Raw genomic sequence first — 27,841 nt, 5'->3', positions numbered from 1 at the left:
TAGGACGAGAACAAACGTCTGCATTTTCACCATCCTAACAATGGATTAAATCCCCCAAATCCCTACCAGCAGCAATGAGTTTCCACTCAAGATTAAAATATGAAGATCATGCTTTGATATATTTCCACACTTCACATTCACTTAATGACAATTTAAGCTCACGTTCATATGAAAATTGGGAGACAAGCCCTAAGTTAAACACACGTCCATATGTCCACATATGTCACCAGTCCTTTTCCCTGGGAGAGGATGGCGCAATTTAAACTGGAATTAAAGCATAGGTCTCCTGCCTGAAAACCAATTATTCTAACTTTGCAGTTACCAGGCCAGCAACATTACAAAATTATCTTATACACTGTAACAGGATTCACGTCATATATACTGTACTACTTTTCAGGAGAAGCAGGGAGGTGCAACAACTATACTTTCCCTTAGAAAGCCCAGCTCCACATAGCTCTGGCATCACTACACTGTAAACTGGGCATAACGCCATACCACTTTATACAACACATTGGCAAACATGTCAAATTTCTTAAATGACCTAAAAAATGGCATCTGTAGCATCACCAACTTAAAGTAAAAAGTTCTGTACTGTTTACATGACACATCCTCTGCAGACAGCACAACACTGGGAGGGAAAGGGGGGGGGGGGGGGAAGAAATCACCTAACAGTTCACTGCGAGTACACACTCATGGCATGGGGCAGTGTATGTATGTGCTCAAGCATGGTATTCCTGCTCATTTTAATTGCCCAAGGAAGCAAACAGTAGAACACTCATTGAAAAGTTTATTCATACATCACCTTAACCTGTGGCATGTACCGGTTAAACCAACTCAACCGGAAATAAGGTAGCTTGAAATGATGAACCCAAAAATCACATTATGAAATTTCATTAACACTTCCACTCCTTGGAAACAAAAAAAATTGGTGAAATTGTTCTAATCATTCTCCATATTGATTTATCAAAGTTACACATTCTCCCCGTGTTTGCGTGGGTTTCCTCCGGGTGCTCCGGTTTCCTCCCACAGTCCAAAGATGTGCGGGTTAGGTTGATTGGCCATGATAAAAATGGACCCTTAGTGTTCGGGGGGATTAAATACGTGGGGTTACGGGGATAAGGCTTGGGTGGGATGGCTGTCGGTGTAGGGACCGGGTGCTAGGGTTTGGATGATCAGCCATGATCTCGTTGAATGGCGGAGCAGGCTCGAAGGGCCGAATGGCCTACTCCTGCTCCTATGTTCCTATGTTCCTATGTTTCTATGTTTAGGATTGTCAGTCACTACAAAATAAACTGGAAAAATCTCATGCTTTTCGCTACCAACATACATACACTTCAGATCAATAAACTTTTCAAATCTCATGGTTAAAAGAAAAGTCATGTCTGAATACTTGGAACCATTCTACAGTAATACTATCAAAAGGTAGTTGTGAAGTTGGTACTCCTTTTAACAGAATATATCAAATCTCACTAAAAATTGATCCCAGGAACAGCTCATTTAAATTAAAGCTCAGTTCTTATCTACAATAGTATTTCACAAGATAGTAGTCTAGGACAATGCATGGCACCCAAAACCATTTTAAACTATGGATAGGTTTCCTAGCTAAATCAGCAGACAAGCAGGAAGTCAAGGTGTCACCAACGTGGTGAATAAAATGCCGTTACAGTTGAATTCCTCTACAACACAGCTGCATACAGAAATGACAAAGTTATCTGAAAACTATTGAAACTGATCTGTCAATTGAGTCAAGCCTCCAACACCACATTCAAACAAGAGTATTCTAACTTGGTCAGTAGTAGCACTGGGGGGAAAAAAACTTTGCCAAATTGCTAGGATTATAGCTTAGACAACTACTTTCAGAATCAGCCTGTTTCTTCCTTAGTCTCAGATCCTGTCATTTATTCACTGCCCCAACTCCTATTAGTATTAAAAATTTATTTTCAAAACTGATTTGCTCAAGAATTAATATTTGACAAGTAGAAAGTTAGGCTCCCAAAATCATATTAGCCAGAAACAAATCATGCAACTATCAAATATTAGTAACGTCAATCGCACTAAAATGTTCTAGTGTTACATGAACCTGCAATACTATCTAAAGGCAGAAAACCGCAACTCCAGCAACACTTCAATTAAAGTAAAAGCCAAAGGCACCAAATGTATGAATTACAAAAAGGCATGGGAGGGGTGGTGAAAGAACTGGGAAGCATTCTGGATTAGACACTGCCCTTTGACCTAGGTTCGAATCCAGCTCAGATTAATGGAAATTGTTTTTTGTCTGCTGACTAGAATGGTCATAAGTGAAATGAGTTTGGGGAGTCTCTAAGTTGCTAGTTAGCCATGTGCAAAACTGTTCTATTAGCACCCACACAACAGCTTGCTGGTGTCGATATTGGAAGTCTTAGTGGTGCAGTATGGACCGTACTTCAGTTAGGGCCAAGGTACTTTGTTGAGGAATAGCAAAGGGAACTTTAATCTACATCGAACCGAGCTATACCTAATTGTGCTATAGCAGAGTAGATTTCATGGGTAAAGGTATTGAGCTAAAATACAGATCCCTGATCTGTAGTAAATAAACCAATTGCAGCTAGGAGTCAGCGTCTCAGAATTCTTTTTGGGGGGGGGCGCGGGGGGTGCAGGCAGAAGAGTGGAAAAGGGAGTCAGGAGAAAAATAGTTACAATTGGCAAAGCTCCAGCTCTTCATTTCTATCCGGTAACCTGTGCTGGTGGTACATGCACAGACAGAGGAGATCAGCTGTGGAATCCCTCCAAAACTGAATATCACACTGTTCCATGCTCACAGGTGAAGTCAACTGGGATATTCAGTAGAAGGCTGCCAGTACCAGTGGTACCATGCCTCAGCATGAGTAACTAGCTTCAGGACATGAAGGGTAAGAGCAAAGAAATTGGGGGAAAATATTCAAGTTTAGATAACAATATTAAAACAATTTATATTAATTATTAATTATATGTAATATAAAGCAGAGTGTGTTGAAATCCCTCAGATACAGTTGATCTGGGAAACACAACATGCTTCAGTATAGAACATTTACAGACTGCCTTTCAGAATCATAAATGGAATGACTGCATTTCTGAACATTTGTTTTGTTCCTATCTTTGTATCCATTTGCAGATTAAGCTACACTGGAGAACAGGAATCTGCAAACTCTTACTCTGCCAATTAGGTTTTTTTTGTAAAATCATTTTATTTCCTCTGTTAATAACTCCTAACATTTACAGTGCATTCACATAATAAGTTTAGTGCCGTTGCAAAGCAATTTTGGCTTCATAGCAACACTAAATCTGTGGAGTCTAAATCGGGTGTCGAGGCCTCAAGAGACTCGGAAGCAAATCAGTGAGACTACCTCTTCCATTCAGGTTGTCATTCAGTGTGTCATTCAACTGTAACTGCAAATGCACTCAAGTCTTCACATACAAATCACACATATGCAATTTACAAAAAGTACTTTGAAAGTGCTCCAGGTAAGCAGAGAGCACCCGGGATGTGTTTCAGCATCAAGTTCACATGTTGTCAGTACATGCAGCATAATACAGTATTAATCATGTAAATCACATTCCATTACAGAAATGAAGACTTGCAGTTATATAGTGACTTTCACAATGTCCCAAAGCGCATTACAGCCAATTAAGTACTTTTGAAGTATAGTCGCTGTTGGAATGTAGGAAACGCAGCAGCCAATTTGCGCACAGCAAGGTCATACAAACAGCACTGTGATAATGACCAGATAATGTTTTTTTTTTTAAGTGGTGTTGGCAGACAAATAAATATTGGCCAAGACACCAGGGAGAACACCCCAGCTCCTCTTCAAAATACTGCCATGGGATCTTTTACGTCCACCTGAGGCGGCGCCCTCGGTTTAACCTCTCATCCAAAAGACGGCACCACCGACAGTGCAGCACTCCCTCAGTACTGCACTGGAGTGTCAGCCTAGATTTTGTGCTCAAGTCTCTGGAGTGGGCCTTGAACCCACAACTTCTGTCTCAGCAGCGAGGGTGCTACCAACTGAGCCCCGGCTGGCAACTACAGGAGCTCCTTTTGCTTGCGAACTAGATTAATATTCATACATTACTTCTGGAGCACATCCTGCACTACTCCAAGTACTTTTAGTGGATATTTCCTGCTGTCCTTTTTTAATGGTTCCCATATCCTGCCGTTCCCGTCAGTCTATGTGAGATGGTAGCAATGAATTTTGAGATGTGCATGTAGAATTTAGTTTAAAATTTACATGTTCTTAAAATGCAAGCAGAGTCCCTTTACTCAAAGGGAAAAAACCTCACAGATCTCGATTACAAAGTCCTACTTACATTCCAGTACTGGACTTCCAATGATTAAAATGCAAAGTTGAACTCAGTTTTGGATACTGAACCAAACATTATGCTGAGGCGTAAACGTTTAAGGATAATTACTTTTGGCATCATATTACTTTCAGGAAAGCAAACTTGACTCTCAAAGACCACCCTGAAAACTTAAGACAAGGATCCTGTTAGAATGGTTATATCACACCAAGAATTCTCTGTAGCATCTCCCAAATGACTTACAATGAAATGGCTCATAGGGTTTCTTCCCCCTCCCCCACTCTTAACAAATTCCCAGAAAACTCAAGAAACTTTAGATTTTTGAAGCCCTGCCAAAACACAGGACTCTCTAGCCAACACTAGCAATGACAGTCTGACAAAAATACCCAAGTACTTTGGAAACCCTTCAGTAGGACAGTGATCCTTCCAGGGCTACAGTAATGTTGCTGTGAAGTAATATGTTCAATAGTGCCATCCATTTTCCCAGCTCTAATTTATGATACTCGATATCAGCACAAGAAACCTGCTATGAAGACTAGCTGTCAGCATACTTAAAATTATGATTTAAAAGAGGCATTAACTAATCCAAGTAGCTCCTTGAATGTAACAATGACAATCACCACAGCATGGCTCCCCAGAGTTTTCCAACAGTTTTTTTTTTAATATTTTCAATTTTAAGACTCAAGCACTGTCAGGCAAAATTAACTGACAGCTGGTTATAATAGAAAACAAGCATACACTGTACTTTGGAAGCTGCAAAAGCACATTGCGTACTCAAAGGTTGTGCTTCGATAAAAGACTGGCAGAGCACTTCTTGCCATTATAAGAAAGCAAAATCACATTCTGTTTAAGATATAGTTTCGATAAAATATCCCCCATGTGTTCCACCACCACCCCTCGCCAGCCCAGCATCTCTCTCATCTGGAAAGACTGCAGGCCAAAGAAAGTCAGCTTTTGTAGCAGAAACAAAGAAAACATACCAGAAGAGTGAAGGCCTGATGAAAATGTTAATGAGGTATTTAAACTTTCAGATTGAACTCCGGATTTTACTTGCATGGATTGATACATTTCCCTTTTAAAAGGCAATCCAAGGAATCCGCAAAGGTACCATTCCATTCAAGGCATATTTGTGGGGCAGATATACAAATGCTACTTCAGATATTTAGTGAAATCACGCCTCAAAATGTTCAATTAGTAGGAATCTTAAAATCCAGTCAAGGTGAAAATCTGCTAATGCATCTATGTAAAGAATTTGATACGTGTTCTTATAATTTAAATATATACAAGCTCATAAAATGATGCAGGACAGCAGGCCGCCATTCGGCCCATCGTGCCTGTGCCGGCTCTGTGAAAGAGCTCTCCAATTAGTCCCACTCCCTGCCCTTTCCCAGAGCCTTGAAAAGTTTTCCCCTTAAAGCATTTATCCAATTCCCTTTTGAAAGTTGAATCTGCTTCCACCACCCTTTCAGGCACTGCATTCCAGATCATAACTCGCTGCGGAGAACAATTTCTCCTCATCTCCCCTCTGGTTCTTTTGCCAATTACCTTAAATCTGTGTCCTCTGGTTACCGACCCTTCTGCCACTGAAAAAAGTCTCTCCTTATTTATGCTATCAAAATCCTTCATGATTTTGAACACCTCTTGTTAAATCTCACCTTAACCTTCTCTGCTCAAAGGAGAAAAACCCTAGCTTCATTTAATTTCAAAGTAATTTCCAGTACCTTTGTCACTGAACCTGTCAATTTCATTATGAATCCAAAAGCTAAAGAAATGTGTTAAGTTTGGTGAAACTTGTAAAGTATTTTAAAGTTAAATGATACAGCATAAATGATCATTTACGGTCCGTAAACAAGATCCAGCTTGTTTGGCACTATAAATCACAAAGTGTGATGGTCTTCAAAAACATTCTGCTGTTCCGTTCCCCAAGTCCAACTTCTGCTTTTTACGTTCTGATCCTTCTTTCTGTGTTAGTGAAGCAACTGCTATTATTCTTTAGAAAACTACGAAAGGTTTGATATTTCACTCTTCCCTGACCATGAGAACTGGCACTGTACCTCATAGCTGCCATTCCACTGTCTTGTAAAACCTGCCCAATGCACTGAGCATCTTGATCCATCGAAAACATCCCAGACCAACTTCTTGTAACTTTTGTAGGTACTGTCAAGAGCTGCGAAACTTAACTATTCAAAAGAACTATGGCCTTCCTGTCCCTGCAGCAGTTGTCCCTTCTGGACTCCTGCAAAAACACTCCAAACTAATGCAGACTTTCTTTTCTTTTGCGCTGATGGTTCAGTTACGAGCTGTCCTACAGAAGCTGACCTTTCTCCCTCACTTTTTTCCCCAACTCTAAATCACTCTGATCTTGGCAAACAGCCTCCCGATACTGTTCATTCTGTTCTAGCACCATGATATCAAGCTTCCCCCATCTGTTGGATCCTGCACACTGATATGGATAGTATCCTCCTATTATGTTCAAGATGTGTCCCTCTGAACTTACCCCTGTCCTGCACTATTATATCCAGTCCACCTCTTGCTGGAAATTTGCTCAAGTTTATACTATGACTAAGAAAGCTGATCTCTCTTATCCTTCCATTGCATCCATACTTGCTAGTTACAGAAAGTACTGTTATCCAATTATCCATCACCTTGAATGTTGTGCCGAACCCATGACCAGGGTTGTCACTAGGTTTATTTACCATATTGGTATCAGTATACTATAGGAAAAGAAAAGAAAAAACACATTTAAAGGTAACAAAAATTGTGTGATATGCTTCTTGTGCAATACCCTTAATTTGTCATCTCAAATTTCTCCCACTAATGGTAACAGATCCATAATCACCAATAATTTACCAAAGTATTATATAGTTCAAAATGCTCTCCCCAAATACCCAAATTCATAGAATTACATCAAAGTTAAAACCAGAAACAGGCTGTTCAGCCCCACCAGTCAGTGCTGGTGTTTATCCTCCACACGAGCCGGAGTCCTCATCGCATGTGCCCACCCTGATCCCATATCCCTTTATCCCCCCTTTCCTTCAACCACCTATCTAGCCGATTCTTGAATGTTCACATGGCCTCTCCTTTAATCATTAACTCTGCAGCGCATTCCACGGCCTCACCACCCTCAGTTTCTCTTGCTCTGTCCTGAATCTATGCCCCCTTGTTTTAGATCCCTCTACGGTCTGTTTCTATCTACGGTGTCCCATCCTTCATACTTTTAAACATCTCTAACAAATCATCTTGTATTCCTCTCTGTTCTAATGATAACAGTCCCACTTTTTCCAAATCATTCTTCATATCTGTATTTCCTCATACAAGGCAGCATCCCAGTGAATCAGCAGTGTACTCTCCCTATTGCTTCAACATTCTTCTTAAAGAGTTGAGCCCAAAACTGCTCACAATACTCCAACTGTGGACAAAATCTATAAATGCATTGCTTTGGATAGTGGAAGTTAAAATGGAATGAAAATTTTACATGCCCACAATTACACATTTCCATAATGCTGATGATAACACTGCAGTATAGTTTTTGGCACGGCACTTCCATTTTTCAGCCTATTCATCTCTGCAAATCTGCTCTTGCACACATTATCACCTTGGACATCATCCATCCCTACCTGCGCTTCGATTGTTGACTACACTCCATATACATCAACTTCCTTCCCATCACACACCCTTAATGCATATAACATTCATTGCTCTTCCAAGGCAATACATAGTCTCAACTATGCCATTAAATGAGTCAATAGAAACCTTGTTTCTTTCAATCTTACAAAACCACAGTTTTTCCATCTCTCTTGCAGCCCCAACAACTACCCCTGTTGATGGCTCTGCTCTTTGTCCTTCATCTACTCGTGTTCTTGGTCTCACCATTTCCTCCGACTTTAAATGGAAGATGTTAAAGATGCCATTAAGATAGGTTTCTTTTTAATATCAAATACTTTCCGCTCAACTCTTAAAATACCCAAGTCCACCCAAGACTGGAACACTGCTCTCGTATCCGAGGAGGCTCTTCTAGTACTTTGAGCAGACAGAATATAAAACAGCTAATCTGACAGGCAATCCTTCTCTCACTCCTAGCCGCCACCTGCTTTCTCTCCATTGCAATCTGTTCCCATTTTAGGGCCATCTCCTAACACTTTTGTGTGCATCGCAAAGGGTAACTTTCATAAGCAGATCCATGTCCCTTACGAACCATAACTTAACTTTATGCACGGCATGTACGGAATATAGCAGGCTCCACGGCTAACTATCTACCTTAAAAAGGCAAAATACTGAGGATGCTGGAAATCTGAAACATAAACAGAAAGCGCTGGAGATACTCAGCAGGTCAGGCATCATCTGTGGCGAGAGAAACAGTTAACGTTTCAGCTCGGTGACCTTTTGTCAGAACTGGAAAATGTTAGAGATGTACGTAACCGGTTTTAAGCAGGCAGAGAGGCAGGGAAGCGGGAGGGGAGGGAAGAACAAAAGGGCAGGTCTGTGATAGGGTGGAAGGCAGCAGTGATTAAATGACAAGACTATCTTTATCGTAATATAATATAGTACGAATTGCCCACCATACACTCCCGATTCCCCAGTACTAAAAAAAGGCACACCGTCAGGCCATTCCTTTCAGGCTAAACTACAAATTATTTATTAGAAGAAATGCACGCCTGAGTAAGTAAATTGGATAAATTCAGCAATGCATCGGTGCATTAAACTGTTTTTGGAGTTCAACATGTCAAATCGTTGAGATTCTTAGGCCTTCAAACAGAGTCTTTTAATAAGCTTCTATGCAATTTGACCCATTGACTCTAATGGAAGTTTAGTTAGCCACAGTGATCTGAAAATATGGTAAATCTGAGTGGACTGAAGAATTGGCCAACCACTTCTTATACTGTACTCATCACACAGTATTGAGGCCGGAGTGCAGAAGTATCAATCAAGCCAGCACAAAAGACACAATAGAGCATCTTGAACATGGCCAAATCTGAATAAATTCACACCTCATCCAGCCCTTCCATACCAAATACCTTGCGGAAGCATAATCCGATTAGTCTTGGGGCTGCACCTGACCTTGGTCCTGCAGAGCTGATTTTTTGATTGTCCGGCATTAATGACAACACCTACATTTGCATCATCTAATTGTGATTTGATGATTTCCCTCGTCTTCTCTAGTCTTTTTAATATTGGTGGTGTAGACAGGTTACAGGTGACATTCAATGCCCAGACAAAGCCAGAACCAAGTACAAGTTTACAAAAGTAATTCTAAGGTGTAATGCTTACATCCCTAATCCTGTTGACAGTTCATCATCCACTGCACTGCTCCTTACCACCCTCTAGAATGTGCACTTACTTGCAAACAAAACCCTTGCCTCGTGAGCAAGACACACGCCATCCACAGTATCAATGAACCCAATGGCATCTTGGGTCTCACAAAGCCTAACCTTTTGCTCCTTTAAACACCCAAAACTGTTGCATCCCTCAAGCCTCTATCTTTCACTTTGCCCCATGGCAACTGTCCATCAATCTCCTTCCTTCCTTCTTGCCAGAGTGTCTGCACCAACTGACGCTTCACCGTCAGTGATTTCAACCTATACTAAATTCCCCATCTCTTCTCAAACGTCTGTCCTCACTCAACTCTCACAAATTCTTCCAACACCACCTAAAGTGACCTTACTACCTGCAACAAGGCCATTGCTGACTACTTCATCTCCCGTTTCTTCTTCCAGCCCACTACCACGTTGTAGTGGAAGAGTTAGGATAATAGAGAGATGGGTTTGATAGACTCCATGGCCTTTTCTTGTCCCTGACTTTTCTTACATTCTTGCTCTACAGGCATTGGTCCTTTACCTAGGTTTGTCAGGTTTTTTTGTCCCCTTTTACCCAGGAAATGATACAAGCTGCACATAAATCTAAAAGCAGCGGAAAAATCAAGTTGAAAGTGTGATGGCGATTTGGGAGGAAGAGCACGAGAAGTAGAAAAACAAAATTGTAAAGAAATCTGCAGAGATCCAGGCACTGAATCAGTTGTGTTTAACAATGAACTACTTTTAAAATGAGTGGCTGCATTCAAGTGGAAGGCATGAAAAATTTAAGCAGATTCAGATGTAGAACGGGTCATACTTTTGAAATTAAAACACAACTAGACCGGAATGGAGAAGGGTCCCTTCTTAGGAAGAACTGTCAATTTGTATAATAATCTGCCAGCTGATATAGTAAATGACATTTTTGTAGATTCTAAAAGTGTTCTGCACAGATTTGCATTACTGGGCACAAGCTAAAGATCAAGAATGTGGTGGTTTTGAATGAAAGAATCAGATGACAAAGGACAGGAAACGTTTGCAGTATCACTATTGGGCAGAGAAAGTTTCTGGCCCAAACCGCCCCTCTTTTAAAAAAAAAAAATTTAAAAAAATCCGAGAATCAAAAGAACAGAAAACAAATTTAACAAGAACCTATGTGTTGTTTAGTCGAACTGCTACACACTTTTTTGAAATGATGTCACAGATGAAGGCAAGTTATTGGTACACTTGCAGTGTTTTGTTTATGTCTTCTCTTTCATTTTCATTCTGGCCGGAAAAAAAAGGAAATATTCCTCATCCGTCACTTCTGGCTCTTAACCTCTACAGTATTAAGTAAGAAAGACAAAACTTCAATCAGGACTCTTAAGGAGTATTAGGGAACGTGGAAACAGCTTTTCCAAAGTACAAAACCCATTAAATTTGAACAGTAGAGCTATTACAATGTACAGTACTGTACAAAAGCATGATTCTTACAGCAATTATCAGTGCGATGTCGAGTACATTTCACACTCCTACTACCAGAACTCAAACTAACAACTTATGCCACCACACATGTATTTCTGCAATTTAAATAATTTTCTCTCACGTGAATAGGCAGCCTTCCCCCGCACCACCCACCACCCCCCCCAATAAACACAGCACTCATCAGTTGAAAGGACAAGACAGTCCAACCACCATCACTGCCATGCTGCAATTAAGCTAGTAAGAGGGGCACTTAACAAATACAGGGACACATGCCAAGTTTTCGCTTCCCTCGTCACCTGTGACTGCCAATCCCCAAAAAGGAAATCCCAATACCACTGTCAGCCAATCTTGGGATTTTTAATTTGGAGTAAAACTCTTCACCTCCAGCAGTTTTCTTTTGTGAAGATACTACTCCTGTTCTCTCCTTTCAAAGTTATTTTTGTCCCTCTCACCTAATTTCTGGGACACCAACTGCGGCCAAAGAAGCAAACTGTTCCCAGCCATCCAATACCCCTGCAACTAGCTGCAAGGTGGCAAGAACAATCTAGTAATGACAATCCTGATTCTCTCTTTCTCTTGTAGGGAGGTTCTTGACCTTTGCGCGATGCTTCCCACTGCTGAGACCAAGAGTGATGTAAACCCATGTCTGACCACTCCTCAGCACCGTGTATTGCACCACCTTCTAAAGAATGCTGAGCTTATGCAAAATACATGCATCAGTTACATGGCAGGTCTGTCAGCAAGTGAAGAGACAGAGGTTAGTTTCAGGTGGAGACCCGTAGCTAGAAATCAGCATTTTGATCAAATCAGACCTGCTGAATTCAACAATCAAGTTTAACATGGCCTGTGCACAAGTGGGGGAAGAGTCTCAATAGTCAACTGGTTACACACACTCGTCACTTAGAATGACCATACAGATAATACTTTTTTTAAAGCTCTATTTTCCCCACTGAAACTCATCTAGCCATTACCATACCCCAGCAGATTTACACTTTGACAGCGATAACCCCAATACTGCACAAACTTCTAATCATGAAAGAAACCAGACCAGTGTTCAACAATATTCTATACTAGGTTGCAAGTAATAGCAGTGCATAGTAAAGGTGGGACAGAGGCTTGCATAGCTTCAATTTGTTCAGAGAGGTCACTCGAAATCAATCCCAGCAGATGATGGACAGGTTTGGGAGTATTTTAAAATTAGTCTTTATTTTTGCTACAAATCAAAGTTAAAACATTAAAACTATGAAAGCATTAAGTAACTGGAGAAAAATTGGAATCCTTTTCAAACATATCAAAACCAATTTATAAGAATCTGGCAACACCTCTAGCTGTAAAATCAAATGCTCCAAATCTGTACTAAGCTTCCCCTTTGGAGAACAGCTGAGAATTTACACACTATTGCTGATTTCCCCCAGGTCCTTGTTTCCACAAATAAAATTAAAACCCATCAATAAAAGTATATATATTTTTTAATTGCCTAAAGCAGCTGTGACCACTAACTAAATTCCAGGCTCCTGCCCAATTGAACATTCACTGGCAAACAGGCCTCGCACTAGTTGCTACATAGTTACATTGTAGTTACCACAACACTGAACGCACAACCAATACAATGAAAATTTTAGAGAAGTCTAAGACTGCATCACTGCACAATCAACATCACAAACAGATTATCTGGTCATTATCACATTGCTGTTCGGGGGAGCTTGCTGTGCACAAATTGGCTGCTGCGTTTCCTACAATACAACACTTCAAAAAGTACTTCATTGGCTGTAAAGCACTTTGGGACGTCCAATGGTCATGAAAGGCGCTATATAAATGTCAGTCTTTCTTTCTATTGTTTGTGTTTGAGTGAAAACACCCAGTACATTTTAAAGAAGCCGATTTCCTTCATTCTCGTTGAAGCCTGGTCCAAGCCAGGTACATCACTTCAGTCAAAACATGCCATCACACTGATACCCCAATTACTTAGCCAGGCACAAACTTCAGAAAAATACTGTTCCTAAGCCAGCCAGTATTTCATAATTTACACTTTGTAGTTAAACCAAATGTAGGAACTGGTAGAGAGAGAGAGAAAATTCACAAATGCTGGAAATCTGGAGAAAAAAAAAGTGCTGGTAATACACAGCAGTATTACAGCACATGAGAGAGAGGTGGGGACGCTTTGCCAGAACTCTACATTTTGATTAATTCAGACTTTATGAATACACCAATCAAATTTAATATGGCCAGTGCACAACTAGGAAGTGAGTTTCACTATACACCAGGGACACATACTCAACAGTACATCCGAAGGAATTCAAGCACATATGGTTCTGAATAAATTCCAGTCTAAATAATCAGCTTGATTATTCCAATCTCATTGCGATCTGACAAGTCGTCAGCTTTCCTGCTGGCTGGTAGTTGATCATTCCAAGCACAAAGTACGCAAGGAGGTATAATGACACGTGCATTACAATTCAGGATTCGCCCAACGGTCTTGTGCTCACTGCAAAAAGCAGCCTCCTTTGAAACAAAACTTAATGTTGTGGGTGCCAATTAAGAATAATGTGTCTCTGGATTAACAATCCACCACTATCTCTGCAAAACAAACCGGAAATAGTGTAGGTTTCCCACCATGCACTCCCCTGATTTCTATGATAAGCAGAAAATTGCTGTTATTTGACCATATTGTTCAGGCTAAAACTATTAAATTGAGTTTATGATACAGAAATATACACAGAAGTTAAAATCAGCAGATAGAATTGCTACACAATACAGTGCTTCAGTTTCTCTGATATTTAAAATTATTTTCCGAAATCAAAACAAAACATTTGAATTTTCAGAGTCCTTTCAATTAAGTCTTTTGATGGGGTTTTCATATAAGTGCATGCATCTGCACTCACCTGGAAATACGATTAAACTGAGTGAAAGACAGACTTGGTGAAAGACTGCAATAATTATACTCAGTCCAGACAGATTCTCACACCTCAGTTAAAAGGAGTTTTATTTTCATTAAGCATGTTTCTTTAAGAAATCCCAGACCCTTTTTCAGCAGTCAATTACATAAGTTGTTAATCAGTTAAAGCGTCCAGAGAGATACAGCATAAACGGACAGCTTTTGACTCTTGGCATCACGAATAGGTTGACAGAAGCAACCATTATACATCCCTCTCACAAATGCAATCTTGCATATATTTTACAAGCCTGGGGGTTTCTGGCCAACCAATTTGAACAAACGCCCACTTCCTTGGGACTTCAATATCAAAAACCATGTGTATATACTGTACTCTCCTCCAGCCCTCAAACCAAGATAAGGACAGAAGAAATCTCAAAGACCACAACAGCTTTCATTTAAAACATCCCAGTAGCTAGCTACCATAAAATTGAAATGCTACACTATAGAAATATTTTATACTTTGAAACAGAATGGACCCCTGTTTCCGTCGCAACATGCACACTTTTTTGTGTGTGGGCAACACCGGCAAGGCTGCATTTATTGCCCAGCCCTTGTTTTGTTTACAACTAAGAGGCCACTTCAGAAGGCATGAAGAATCAACCACGTAGCGTGGGACTGGAGTCTCATGCAGCCAGACCAGGAGTGATGACATATTCTCTTCTCTGAAGGACTCAAGTGAACCAATTGGGTTTTACAACAATCCGACAGTTTTCATGGTCATTTTGTTCTGGTGCCTGCCTTTATTGAATTTAATTTCACAAACTGACATGGTGGGTTTGAACTCATGATGGAGTTGCTAGTCCAGTACCATAACCACTACCCTACCATACCACCATACACGTTTTCTGTGGCGTGTTGGAGCACAGTGTGGTGGGATAACCATTCAATTGCTAATTTCACTAAATGAGGACATCATGCGGAGGCCAGGTGCTCCCAACAGGGGAAGGGAGAAAAATGACGACAAAGCATTTTCAGGCTCTCCAATTTACTGTAGCAGTTAACAGGGACACTTGCAAAGGTTTGGATGATGACACATCAGCCACAGATCATGTCTAGTCCAGCTTGGCAAAGACAAGAGATGGGAGAAGATACATTTTTTGACAAAAGTGGTATGCAACCTCATGACCGACCGATATGAGCTGATCAGAGAGCCAGCATGGATTTGCAACAGGTAAGTCACGACGAACGAACACAGTTGAATGCTTTGAGGAAGTAACAAACGTGGTAGATAAGGGAATGTCTATGGATGTTATTTATGTGGACTTCCAGAAGGCATTCGACAAGGTTCCACACAAGAGACTTAACAAAAATGAGAGCATATAGGATTGGAGGCAACCTAATGGCTTGGATAGGGAATTGGTTAGGAGGTAGGACAGAGAGTAGGGACAATGGGTATGTTCTCAAATTGGCAGGATGTGACTAGTGGTGTCCCCCAGGGATCTGTACTGGGGCATCAGCTTTTCACCACATTTATAAATAACTTGAAGGAAGAGAGAGGCATATATCTAAGTTTGCTGACAACACTAAGTTAGGTATCGCAGTAAATAGTGTAGATGGGAGCAGAACGTTGCAATTGATAGATTAGGTGGTGGGCAAAACTGCGGCAGATGGTGTTCAATGTGAGAAAGTGTGAGGTCATCCACTTTGGACCCAAGATCAGCTTATTTTCTAAATGGCGAGAAGCGAGGAACTGTGGATGTGCAGAGAGATTTAGGGGTTCAAGTACAGAAATCACAACGCTAGTGGAGAGTTGCATCAAGTCATTTTAAAGTTAGGCCATTTAGCAACAAAATTAGGAAGCACTTTTTCCACACAAAGTAGTGGAAAACTGAAACTCTTTCCACCACCACCCACCCCCCTCCCCCCCAAAAAAACTGTCGAGGCTAGGTTCAACACAGATTGATAGATTTGTTAGGCAAGGGTATCAAGGTTCACAGAACCAAGGTGGGTAGATGGACTTAAGATACAGATCAGGCATGATCTAACTGAATGGTGGAAGAGGATCGAGGTGCTGAATGGCCTACTCCTGTTCCTGTAAATGATACAGTAAATGTTCATCTTTTACACTACACAATGGGTGAAAATACAGTAAAATTAAAGATCATTCTGAAACATTAACACCACTTCAGGACTGGAGAATTTTAGCTATAAGGAAAGATGGGATAGGCTGGGGTTGTTTCCTTTGGTACAGGAGGAGGCTGAGGGGAGACTTGATTGAGGTGTATAAAATTATGAGGGGCCTAGATAGAGTGGATAGGAAGGATCTATTTCCCTTAGAAGGGTCAATAACCAGGGGGCATAGATTTAAAGTAATTGGGAGAAGGATTAGAGGGGAGTTGAGGAGAACTTTTTTCACCCAGAGGGTGGTGGGGGTCTGGAACTCACTGCCTGAAAGGGTGGCGGAGACAGAAACGCTCACCACATTTAAAAAGTACTTGGATATGCTCTTGAAGTGCTGTAACCTACAAGGCTATGGGCCAAGAGCTGGAAAGTGGGATCAGGCTGGAGAGCTCTTTTTCTGTCAGCACGGATATGATGGGTCGAATGGCCTCCTTCTGTGCTGTAAATTTCTATGATTCACATCGTTATTCTAAGGTGATTAAAAGGTGACCAAACAGCAAACACTGTACGCCGCAAACCCTAGTGTCGCCTTTCTGCTCATACACCACTGAAGTATTACAGCTGTCCGTGCTTCCAATCTATTTATACTGTTTAAAAGGAACTATATAATGTAATTGCAGTAACCTTCACATACAGTACCACTGATCAATCCATGAAAGTGACAGCTAAATTGGATAAAAACTGTGACCAAAGGCAGAAGCAACCAAATATTCAGCTGGATCTGCTTGGGTGAGGAAGAGGAAAGGAGGAAGAATTTAAAATATACTTGTTACTCGAACAAAATAACTTGGTAGTCACGCAACACTAAGCCAATACAGTAAATTGTGTTACCAAACAATACAAGCCAATTTACAACTCCTCCCTTCCTCACAATAATGAGGTAACCCTACAGTCCCTCAGGCCAACTTCCATTCATTCAGTCACTGAAGGCTAGTCCACACCATGGCTTTCTGCAGTATCCCAAACCATGAGCAACAGCGGTTGTTGTGTCAGGATTTGGTCCGCAAAGTCAATCAATTTACAGGGAATATTGAAACTATCTAGACAGCTAACCAGCAAAAGTACTTACAACTATGCAAAGATTCAATACAGTGCTACTGCACTCTCCAAGCCAGGAGTCAAATCCCAGGAGTCACAACACCCAAGCAAGTCAGTATCTCAGCCAAAATTAACCCCGACTACTCCTGACAAGTGTACATCAAACGAGAGCTTTCCATGTATTTGGTTTTATCCTCTGCACACATCTTGTCTGGACATGGCACAGAAACCTATACTTTAGCCTCGACAAAACAGTCTCCTGGTGCCTGCCATCTAAATGGTTCAAGGTCAAGATTCATGGAATGACTTGAGTGTTTGTGGACAGAGCTACTGAAAAATGCTTCCACTTCACTCGGTCCCTTTCAAATTGTTCAGCTGGCTGTTTTTGGATCTTCCCTGAAAATCAGTGCATAATATAAAGCGTTGTGGTGGAACATATATACCAAGCAAGGTCATCTGTGACAGGACAGGTCTTCCTGCGGCTGACAAGAGTTTGCAATTAGGATTTGGCATAAGTGAAAGATTTTTTTTAAATGAACTGCTTAAAACACTAAAATAGTGGCTTGGGCTAGGAGTAAAACATTTGAAGTGATTCTGTCAAATAAACAGGAGCACACAAAATTTATCGCGGTTTCTGAGGAAAGCTGAGACAAGGGCGGGAGGGGGTGAAGCGGACGTGGCTGGGTACAACAGTAGTACCCTGCCCACTGGTCGTCAGTCTAAATTTTTCTTTGAGAACCAGGATTTAGCCAGCCACTTAACCTTTGTATTTTGGCTTTTAAAAAAATGGAAATTTCAACATAAGGGTTTATCTTTGCAGCCTTAAACAATCTCACACACAAAAGTATTGACCAGGAGTTAACTAACTGTTTAGCTCAACGTGGAAAAATACAGATTTTCCAATGGGATGTCTAACAAGTCCAAACTTCAAGTTACTTCAGGTCCACTTTTCACCGTCACGGTACTTCCAGTACAGATATGGAATTTTTACTTTAGATAACAACTTTAATGCATACAGACCCTGTTTTTCCAAAAATGTCATGCGTACCACTACTGGACTATATTTGCTCTTCAAACTCAGAAATCAAAATATTTACCAACACTGCAATTAGCCATTTTTCATGGAAAATCTGAATGGTCAAAGTACTGTAGCACAGACCTGCTGTAAATAACCACATTCTGAAGTCTTGGCATAAAACATCAGGTTTAATTGAGCCTTTGGTAAGTGTTTCAGTTTACACAGACATTTCCAAACTTCAAGAAAACAAATGGACCAGCTGGTTAATATGGCCAGTGAGGATTGTTTTCCTCATGATTGTACTCATGAAATTCAACTTGTTGTGCTCGGCATGGCATGCAAGAAAGAAAAAAAATGAATTTGCATTTATATAGCACTTTTCATATCCTCAGGATGTCCCCAAGTGTCATCACTGTTGTAATGTAGGCAATTTGCACGCAGCAAGGTCCCACAAACATCAGTGAAATAGATGGCCGGTTAACCTGTTGAAGCGGTGTTGATTGAGGGGCAATTTATCATCATGACACAAGGCAAACTCCCCTGCTCTTCTTCGAATGGTGCCAAGGACTGTTTCTCCTCCAAAAGATGAAACCTCTGGCAGCACAACATTCCCTCTGTACTGCACTGAACTGTTAGTCTAGGTTATGTGCTCAACTCTCTGGAGTGAGACTTCAACTTTAAGGCAAGAGTGTTACACTGAGCCAAGATCGACCATCAAGATGTGTTCTGGAAAACGGCACACTTATCCAATGAGTAACTTGGAAAAGTGCAGTCAGTTTCTATATAAGCAAATGCAGTGGAGTCTATTTCCATACTGCTCAAATGCTCTCGTGCAGAAGGTAAACCAAGGAGCAGCATTGGTATGATTCATTGACGAACTGTTTGGGGCTAGCCCTGCAACATATCCATTTCCTGAACCTTGGTGGGGTGTTTGGGGGAGGCGGGGAGGGAAAGAGAGACTATCATCAGGAGCTTTCCCCATAAAACAAAAGCTCAGGTAAAAATAGCCAGCACAAACTTAGCACTTCATCTTTAACGGGGAACAAAAGCTTTGTGTAGAGGAGGGGGAAAGGAGCAGCTTTTGTTCAAACTACTCCCTCCTTGTTGAATCAAAATACACAACAATAAAAACATCAAACTTGTCACTTCAATGGAGACCCATCCTTACCTCTTGGCTGCTCTAGTGGTATCACAGAGAGGAACCGTGTGCTCTGGAGCAGCTCCACTGCTTACAGTGGAGTTACAACTGGACCAGGTGCGCGGAGTCACTGGCCACTGGAAAACACACCACCAGCAGAATACCTTACACAATTCCGTTATTGCCACCAGTCTCCAAAGGCAAAGTCAGAATACTGGCAGTGACAGAAAGCAGTTAAAAAAGCATAGGGGATCCTGGGCTTCATAAATAGAGGCAGAGTACAAAAGCAAGGAAGTTATGATGAACCTTTATAAAACACTGGTTTAGCCTCGACTGGAGTATTGTGTCCAATTCTGGGCTCCGCACTTTAGGAAGGGTGTGAAGGCCCTAGAGAGGGTGCAGAAAAGATTTACAAGAATGGCTCCAGGAACAAGGGTCTTCAGTTACATGGATAGACTGGAGGAGTTGGGGTTGTTCTCTTTCGAGTAAAGAAGGTTGAGAGGAGATTTGATGGAGGTGTTCAAAATCATGAGGGATCTAGATAGAATAGACAGAGAGAAACTGTTCCCATTGGCGGAAGGGTCGAGAACCAGAGGATTTAAGATGATTGGCAGAAGAACCAAAGGCGACATGAGGAAAAACTTTTTTATGCAGTGAGTGGTTATGATCTGGAATGCACTGCCTGAGAGGCAGATTCAATCGTGGCTTTCAAAAGGGAATTGGATAAGTACCTGGAGGAAAAAAATTTGCAGGGCTACGGGGAAAGGGTAGGAGAGTGGGACTAGCTGAGGTGCTCGTGCAGAGAGCCGGCACGTGCTCGACGGGCCAAATGGCCTCCTTCTGTGTTGTAACCACTCTATGATTCTATTTTGTGACATCATACTGCGAAAACACTTCTAATGGGCATTAAGTAATCTGTGTACACAAGCATGGTACATCACTTCCTGGTGAGCTACCAGGCCAATCATTTCACTCAAGGCCACAATTGCACAATACAATAGCGCTGCTCACACACGGCAATAAAAGATTTTGTTGCATAAAGAAAGAAAAAATACACTATACAGTTAAATAGCCAACTCAATAGAAGGGTTGTGCTGAAAAATACACCATTCATTAGAAGCCTAACATGATGGTCACTTTCATGCATACTGCTCGCAATCATACACACCAGAAAGTATTATGCAATTTATTAGCATTTTCACTGGCATTGATTAAACATAATTTAATACAATGGCTGCCTTGCTATAATTATATTGAGCTTGCATTCCAAATTTACATCAAGGCTCACGTGAGTAAAGAAAATTAAATTTAATCCTAACACTTCCGTTTTAAATGCTCTCCTCAGTCAAACTTCACGATCTGTACTATACTGCAATAGATCAAACAAACTTTGGCACTTTCTTGACAACTTTTTTTCCTGCAAGCACTCAATACATTTGGTCTTCATTCGCACAGAAATATGTGCCAAACTTATGTTTAGCAATGGTCTTACTTCTCAACATTGCCAATTTATGGATTCCTTGCCCACAACTGTTAGAAGGAAAATAAAATAACGTAATCTGACCTGCTGCATCCATTGCCATCAGTTAAAAATAAAAATCTTAAGAAGCATTGACTGATTCTCACAATTTTCCCAAGTAATTAATGTTTCACTGCTAATCCCTGGAACTTCATTTGCAGCAAACCTTCATTTCCTGCTTTATCAATAGAAGGGAGTTTAAAATTGGGAATCTGAAGTATTACCAACGTTTAACAGAAGGATGCATAGCTGGAACCTCACATATGCCAATGTTGGGATCCAGATTAGGTCCACAACTATTGAACCTGCTTCCATCGCCATTTCAGATCATAACTCACTGCAAAAAAGAAATTCTCATCTCCACTCTGGTTCCTTTGCCAATCATCTTAAATCTGTGCTCTCTGGTTACCGACCTTCTTGTTGATCAAAGAAACATTCAGCTGTATACTAGAAGGGTCACTCTGGCTACTCACAATTGCTAATACAGTGCCTGGCCCAAGACCGCACAAAGTGGAGGGCAAGCATCTGGAAAGGTGCCGACACCTCGAGTCTCTTCGCCGGGAGCAAGCGGAAGCCAAGCGCAAGGTGCGCACGTCAACTCAAGCACCCAACCCACCCGCCCCTTCAACCACCGTCTGCCCCACCTGTGACAGAGACTGTAAGTCCCGCATTGGACTCATCAGTCACCTGAGAACTCATTTTTAATGTGGAAGCAAGTCATCCTCGGTTCCGAGGGACTGCCTAAGAAGACGACGACTGAGTTTATATGCAGAAATGAATTTGCGCTGAGCTAATTAACTGACAAAAAAGGTATGTCAACCGTTTCACTGTATTTGTGGAGAGAGAAACAGAGTTAACGTTTCAGGTCGATGACCTTTCGTCAGGACTGGAAAAAGTTCCATCTCTTAACTTTTTCCAGTTCTGACGAAGGGTCGTCGATCTGAAACGTTAACTCTGTTTCTCTCTCCACAGATGCGGCCTGACCTGCTGAGTATTTCCAGCATTTTCGGTTTTTATTTCAGATTTCCAGCATCCACAGTATTTTGCTTTTGTTTCACTGTATTTATTGTGTTTCTAGCCAATACTTTCTTGCACATCAAACCAAGCTCATCACACAGGGCTATAAATGCAGTTTATTAGATGGTGACAAACCTTTTAAAATATTAATTGCACACTAGTATTTTTGTCAAGTACAAGTTGAGTGTCCAAAATCCAGAGTCCCGGAATCTGGAATGTTCCGGAATCCGGACTCTGGGACAACTGGTAGCAGGGTCGTCCGGAATCTGTAAAATGTTCCAGAATCCGGACACCCTGTCAAACTGCAACCTGGGCCCAGGCATTTCCGGACTCGGAACGTGTTTCTGATGTCCAAAGTCCGGAAACGCCCGAGCCCAGGTTGTGATATTTCCGGACTTCGGACATCAGAAACACGTTCCGAAGTCTGGAAAAACACAAAAACCGCTCGGCCTCGGTCCCGAGGTTGCCGGATTCGGGACGCTCAACCTGTACTACTTGTGAAGCCTAGTGGTACTGGAACTTTCACTCCCAATCTACAGCAACACTGTAAACTTTGCATCACTGGACGCCAGGAAGCAGCTCAGCTGCACGCGCTCTTTTGGCCACAGGTGGTGCACAGCTGGGAAGAAAATACATTCAAAATAAAAAGCTCCCCCTCAATGGCATAGTGGATAAAGGCACTGCCTTTGGGATCATGGAGCCAAACTAGCCTAAAGCTCTCAGGTTCGATGCCTGATCCGTGCTAAGTTGATCCCAGCCACCATTAAGTTAAGGTTATCACAGCAGTTGTGGTGCATCAATTAGAAACAGAAAAAAAACAGGAGCAGGAGTAGGCCATTCGGCCCTTCGAGCCTGCTCCGCCATTCAATATGACCATGGCTGATCTTCTATCTCAATACCATATTCCCGCTCTCTCCCCGTACCCCTTGATGCCTTTTGTGTCTAGAAATCTATCTATCTCCTTCTTAAATATATTCAGTGACTTGGCCTCCACAGCCTTCTGTGGTAGAGAATTCCACAGGTTCACCACCCTCTGAGTGAAGAAATTTCTCATCTCAGCCCTAAATGTCCTACCCCGTATCCTGAGACTGTGACCCCTCGTTCTAGACCCCCCCAGCCAGGGGAAACATCCTCGCTGCATCCAGTCTGTCTAGCCCCGTCAGAATTTTATACGTTTCAATGAGATCCCCTCTCATTCTTCTAAACTCTAGTGAATACAGGCCTGGTCGACCCAATCTCTCCTCATACGACAGTCCTGCCATCCCAGGAACCAGTCTGGTGAACCTTCGCTGCACTCCCCCTTGGTCTCAGCACCCCAGGGTGTAAGAGTGGAACACTTGGTATGGTTTTTCACTCCTGATCATTGCCCAGGGACACTGTTAGAAAGTGTGTTTGAGTGGACATGGATGACTACTGGATCAGGCTTAGTCCGTGATACCTTTTGTAGGCTCATACATGAAGAATGGTCACTGGGGCAAGGTACTGGAAGGCTGCCACCATTTTAAGAGTCTCCAGCTTCAAAGTGGGCAAAAAGTTGACGAGAAAAATAAACAAAATGTCCATTTCAAACTAAACTGATGCTTTTAAATAAAACCTGCATTCTTCCTCAGATTTTGCAAAATTTAAGCTTGGCGTAGCTATCACAATGGCCAATACTCAATATCATAATTGGACCAAGACAAAATGAAACAAGAATAAAAAGGGGAAACTAAGTATTTCACACAGTGGATAGCAATGCACACCATACACTTTGAAATCTCAGTGACAACACCGTATGTAAAAATGGAAGCTTACACAGAACACCTTCAAATCCTCATCAACAATACTATGGAAATTTTGCATGAATTTTGAAATCATGAAACGTTTTTAGAACAGTATTTTGCAGTGTTCTACATCAGGCTTTCCACTGCATTAGCTAAACAGCACATTCTCAATCTCAGCCAGGACGCCTAGGGTAAGGCTCCAAGAAGCAAAGCGCTTCCTCAAAGAAACTAGATCAAGTCATGCACTGAGCTACATCTTGCAGAGGCTTGGGAACAGGTCACCTCCCTGATTTTCATTTGGAAACAGTGTGCACTGCGAAGGGGCCTACAAGGGCAGAATTTAACTGAACACAAAAAAAGGGCTGAATCCATACATTTTGGAAAGTACTAACTTTTACGTCCCAGACCAAATCACTGTCTCCACAAGTGCTTTGATTCGATAGCTGCAGTATAAAATCCTCGACATAAGCCAAAAGCCATGAAAAATGCTTTAAGGGTTTTATTACCAAGGTCAAGAATTCAGGAAAGGTGTTACACATGAAGTAACTAAACGGAGATCTTACAGCAGAATAAAGTTCAATATTTATAATCGCCACCACCCCCCATTTCTACTGACTTCCCCACCCCACATTATTTCCACATTTTTGCCAAATTTCACTTGCAATTGCACAGCTGTGTTTTGCGATCTCAGGATTAAACAATGCATCAGTATGGAACACTGCCATTAATACAGCTTCATTTTTTTTGCTGCAACCCTGGTCTTAACCTTCAAAAATGAAACTGCTCAAAGGGGGTAACCAAGCTTGCTTCCACCCTCCCCCCAAAAAATGGTTTTAACCTCATGTTGTAGAACAAAAATTAAAATCTTACTCCGTGCAATTAATGAAATTGGTTTTGTAATTAAGTCTTATACATGCTTTAAAACAACAAAAAATCTAAATTTAAAAATGTGTGGCATTAATATTTTTGTCCAAGGATACAACACAAAACTCAATTCAAACCAATGACTGCAGGCTGCGCTCGCATTAGATTTGGGTGCGGACAAGAGAACAAAACTGTATATATAAAAAAAATTACACATACGCACGCAAATTAAAACCCCGAGCACATTCAAATTGCACACAAGAAAAATTGCTTTCTAACACTGATTACCAACTGAATGCATTACACGGCAGAATTGCTCGTGTGAACTAAAATAGTAATCCAGATTACTTTGATGCAGAAATCACGCAACAGCCTTAAAACCGCATGCAAGCATAGCCAAACATCTACTGAATAAAGCTAAATACTACTTTGCCAAGCTTTTTTTGCTTCTCAGATTTTAATATACCAGATAAAAATGGTACCTGTGTGGCACAGTCAGCACCGAGTACATTATTTACCAGGAAGTCTGCATCAAATATGCGCCTGCATGCCTTATGACTGTTAAAAGGTAGCCCACTATCTAGCAAGGTTAAAGTGCCTTATTCAGTTTACTGAAACACTATTTAGCAGGAAACTCGTGCTGGGCGTCTGAGCATGCCCAGAGTTCAGCTGTAGGGATTGGGAGAGCAGTTATCTGGCAGAGAAACCACATCCTAAACCAAGGCCTAAAACTACAGCCTTAAACTTGGAGCAACAAAAGAAAGCTTTTCATAACATGCCACTTAATGAAATAGCTTCCTCCATGCAAATTAATCAGCTTGTGCTCCGTTAAGCCCTGTAAACTGTATCACATTAAAGCATCTACCCACCACACAAGTATGCAATTCAATCTAAAATTAAACACGTAGTACTTAGTGCTCGTATTTAGCATTTTAAAATAGAATACATCGATATTGCTTATTTACAATAACATGCTAAAGGGGCAATTTAACACTGAAAAGTTAATTCAAACCAATACAATATCACAAACATACTGTACCCCTGTGCATCCTGACAAGAATCTGGCATTTAAATCCAAACCACAGTAACATCTTCATTCATTATCCTCATTAGCGCAATGATTTATTCAATATCACAGCAAATCACTGAATCGTTTCCTAATAGCCACATCCTTGGCTGAACATCAAACCCTTTCACAATCCAATTCTTACAATTTAAAATGCAATTGGACTAATATACACCATTTTATTTCAAGTCACATTGCAATTTACAAACCAACATTCCTTTCTCTCTTCTCCTCCCCCCCCAAAATCATCCAAGGAGCTACAGTGTCAATGCATACATTCATCTGCAATATAAAGCCACAACACAAGTATGTTCTCCTTTCAGCCACAAGGTCTTCTACAAATAATAGATTATGAAAACAAGAACCATGAAACAACGAGATTTCACCATATTACAAATTAAACATGAACAAATCAAACAGAGGTCATCACTACACTCTATTATGACTGGGCTTCACCCCCAGTGGTACAACAGTCTCTCCATTTTGTAACAGGGCTTTTGTTTCAAGCCCGGAAGTGTAAAATGCACACATTTACACAGTGAAAACATTCCCAGAAAAAAATATCTAAAAGATGAAAATGGTCAGGCCCCTGATCCCAAATTCAGGGAGAGGCCAGAGTACAATTTCAGAATCGGAATATGAAATATGCTCCATACTGTAAACTCGCTGTATGTCGCTGCACAGAACACGTAATTGTGTCCATAATTCTCCATCTGTCAGCTTTTCCTTTTTTTTGAAAAAAAAAAATCAATCTGTACAAAAGACGCTGTAGATTTAAATGAGATCTGTGGGCTAGAGGACTGCAGGTTTGAATGGAGAGCTGCGAGCAGGAGCTGCAGACTGACTGCAGTGGAGTTGGTGTCTGTCTGTAACCGGCATTTTCTGAAGACGTGTCACACACACAGTCCCCTACCCTACCCCCACCACAGCTTTTTTTAAAACAATTTCCCAACAAAAAATCTTTACCAGGGGGGAGAGGTTTTGATTTAAAAGTCACACACAAAACGTACTGAACACGAAAAAAAGAAATTCTAACAAGCCCAACCAGAAATATAAAATCTTCACCAAACAATCCCTTTCCTTCGCCGGCTCCCCTACAGGGTTTTTGTTTTCAAAAAAAAAAGTAGGAGCCTGTGACTTTTATCTCAAACAACTGAAATAAAAAATGATGTTTCTAGATGTGTAGCTACGTTTTTTTTTAAATGGAGGGGAGAGGGGTTCAAAAAAGAAAAAATCGAAACAAGATTGCTCCCGGTTGGTCGGTAAGAGCTTCTTTCCCCCCTTCTCCCTCCACACTCCTTCTCCTCAATTCACATCCTCTAAATCAGCCCAAACACAAAGCAATTTCTTTCCGAAACATTGAACAGTAAATCTTCATTTTTTTTTAATATTTAAAAAAAAAGACTTAAAAAACCTTGACCCCCATCAACACTTGCAACAAGTGCCCAGAAACCAAACAGATCTTAAGATTTTAGTTCTAACCCCGAGTAACCTATTGTGTCAACGTTACCCAGCCCCTCAAAAAATGCACCAGCATTAGTTTTTTTTCAAAAAAAAAGGTTAAAAATGCTCAGTTAAGTTCACTGTTAATTTTTTTTTGGATTATATATCGATAAATTGAATGTTTCCCCAAAAGTGAAGGATACGAAGCAGGCTGTTGTAGTCCTCTTATTACAGGCTGTGGTTTGGCTTTCTGTGGTAAGCTCATTTCAGGCTGAGGAAGACAAAAAAAAAGGAAAAACCAGGCGGATTTTGTTGTATAGAGAAACAGAGAGATGTACCTCAGGGTGTCCTCCCTCAGAAGGACGTTTCCCACGTGAGTTTACCTGCAAATCACAAAAATAATAGCATTGGTAGATGGCCCAGAGTGTGAACTAGCAGCGGGGCTCGTCCTTAGAGTGAAAGAGTCAAGCTTTGGGACGGATGCAAGCGATTTTTTACACACAAACCAACATGGCGAACCAAGCCGCTCTCAGTCCGAGAAGACGGACGCCCGGCGGCCCTCGGCAACTTCCGGAAAACTTCGGCGCCGGCTGCTCGGCAACTTCCGGAAAACTTCGGCGCCCGCTCTTCGCCCGTTTCCGGAAACTTTCAACCTCCCAGCAACAGCAGGGTCAGCTAGGGCAAAACCCTTGGGCCTCTTTTCCCCCCCACTTACAAAGTGGCTTAAATTTCAGTGCTCTTAACATGTAAGGAGCAATCATTATAAACAACAAGAGTCACATAGATTGTAAACCCACGTTCATTATTACTCCTTATTTCTTGGTGTCAGCTGTGGCTCACTCGCCTCTGAGTC

General features: G+C 41.3%; 1 protein-coding gene across 15 annotated transcripts in view; it reads right to left on the bottom strand.

Annotated features, from left to right (window-relative positions):
* The window catches only part of LOC147100499 (eukaryotic translation initiation factor 4 gamma 3-like), a 290,666-nt gene extending 263,123 nt beyond the window's left edge, over positions 1 to 27,543 (bottom strand). For 14 of the 15 annotated variants that reach the window (XM_085966798.1, XM_085966800.1, XM_085966802.1 and 11 more), the window contains exons 1-2: positions 27,372 to 27,543; positions 27,192 to 27,259 (exon numbers count right to left, since the gene is read on the bottom strand). In XM_085966798.1, coding sequence (XP_085822924.1) covers positions 27,192 to 27,253 — 62 coding nt within the window. In that variant the 5' untranslated portion in view covers positions 27,254 to 27,259; positions 27,372 to 27,543. The remainder of the gene's footprint in view (positions 1 to 27,191; positions 27,260 to 27,371) is intronic. The other variant, XM_085966817.1, reaches the window with a different exon arrangement.
* Positions 27,544 to 27,841: the final 298 nt, after the last annotated feature.

Source organism: Somniosus microcephalus, chromosome 25 (assembly GCF_052327205.1).
Source record: "Somniosus microcephalus isolate GS21.2 chromosome 25, FLI_Smic_1.0, whole genome shotgun sequence".
NCBI lineage: Eukaryota > Metazoa > Chordata > Chondrichthyes > Squaliformes > Somniosidae > Somniosus > Somniosus microcephalus.
This window is presented reverse-complemented; position numbering and strand designations above follow the sequence as displayed.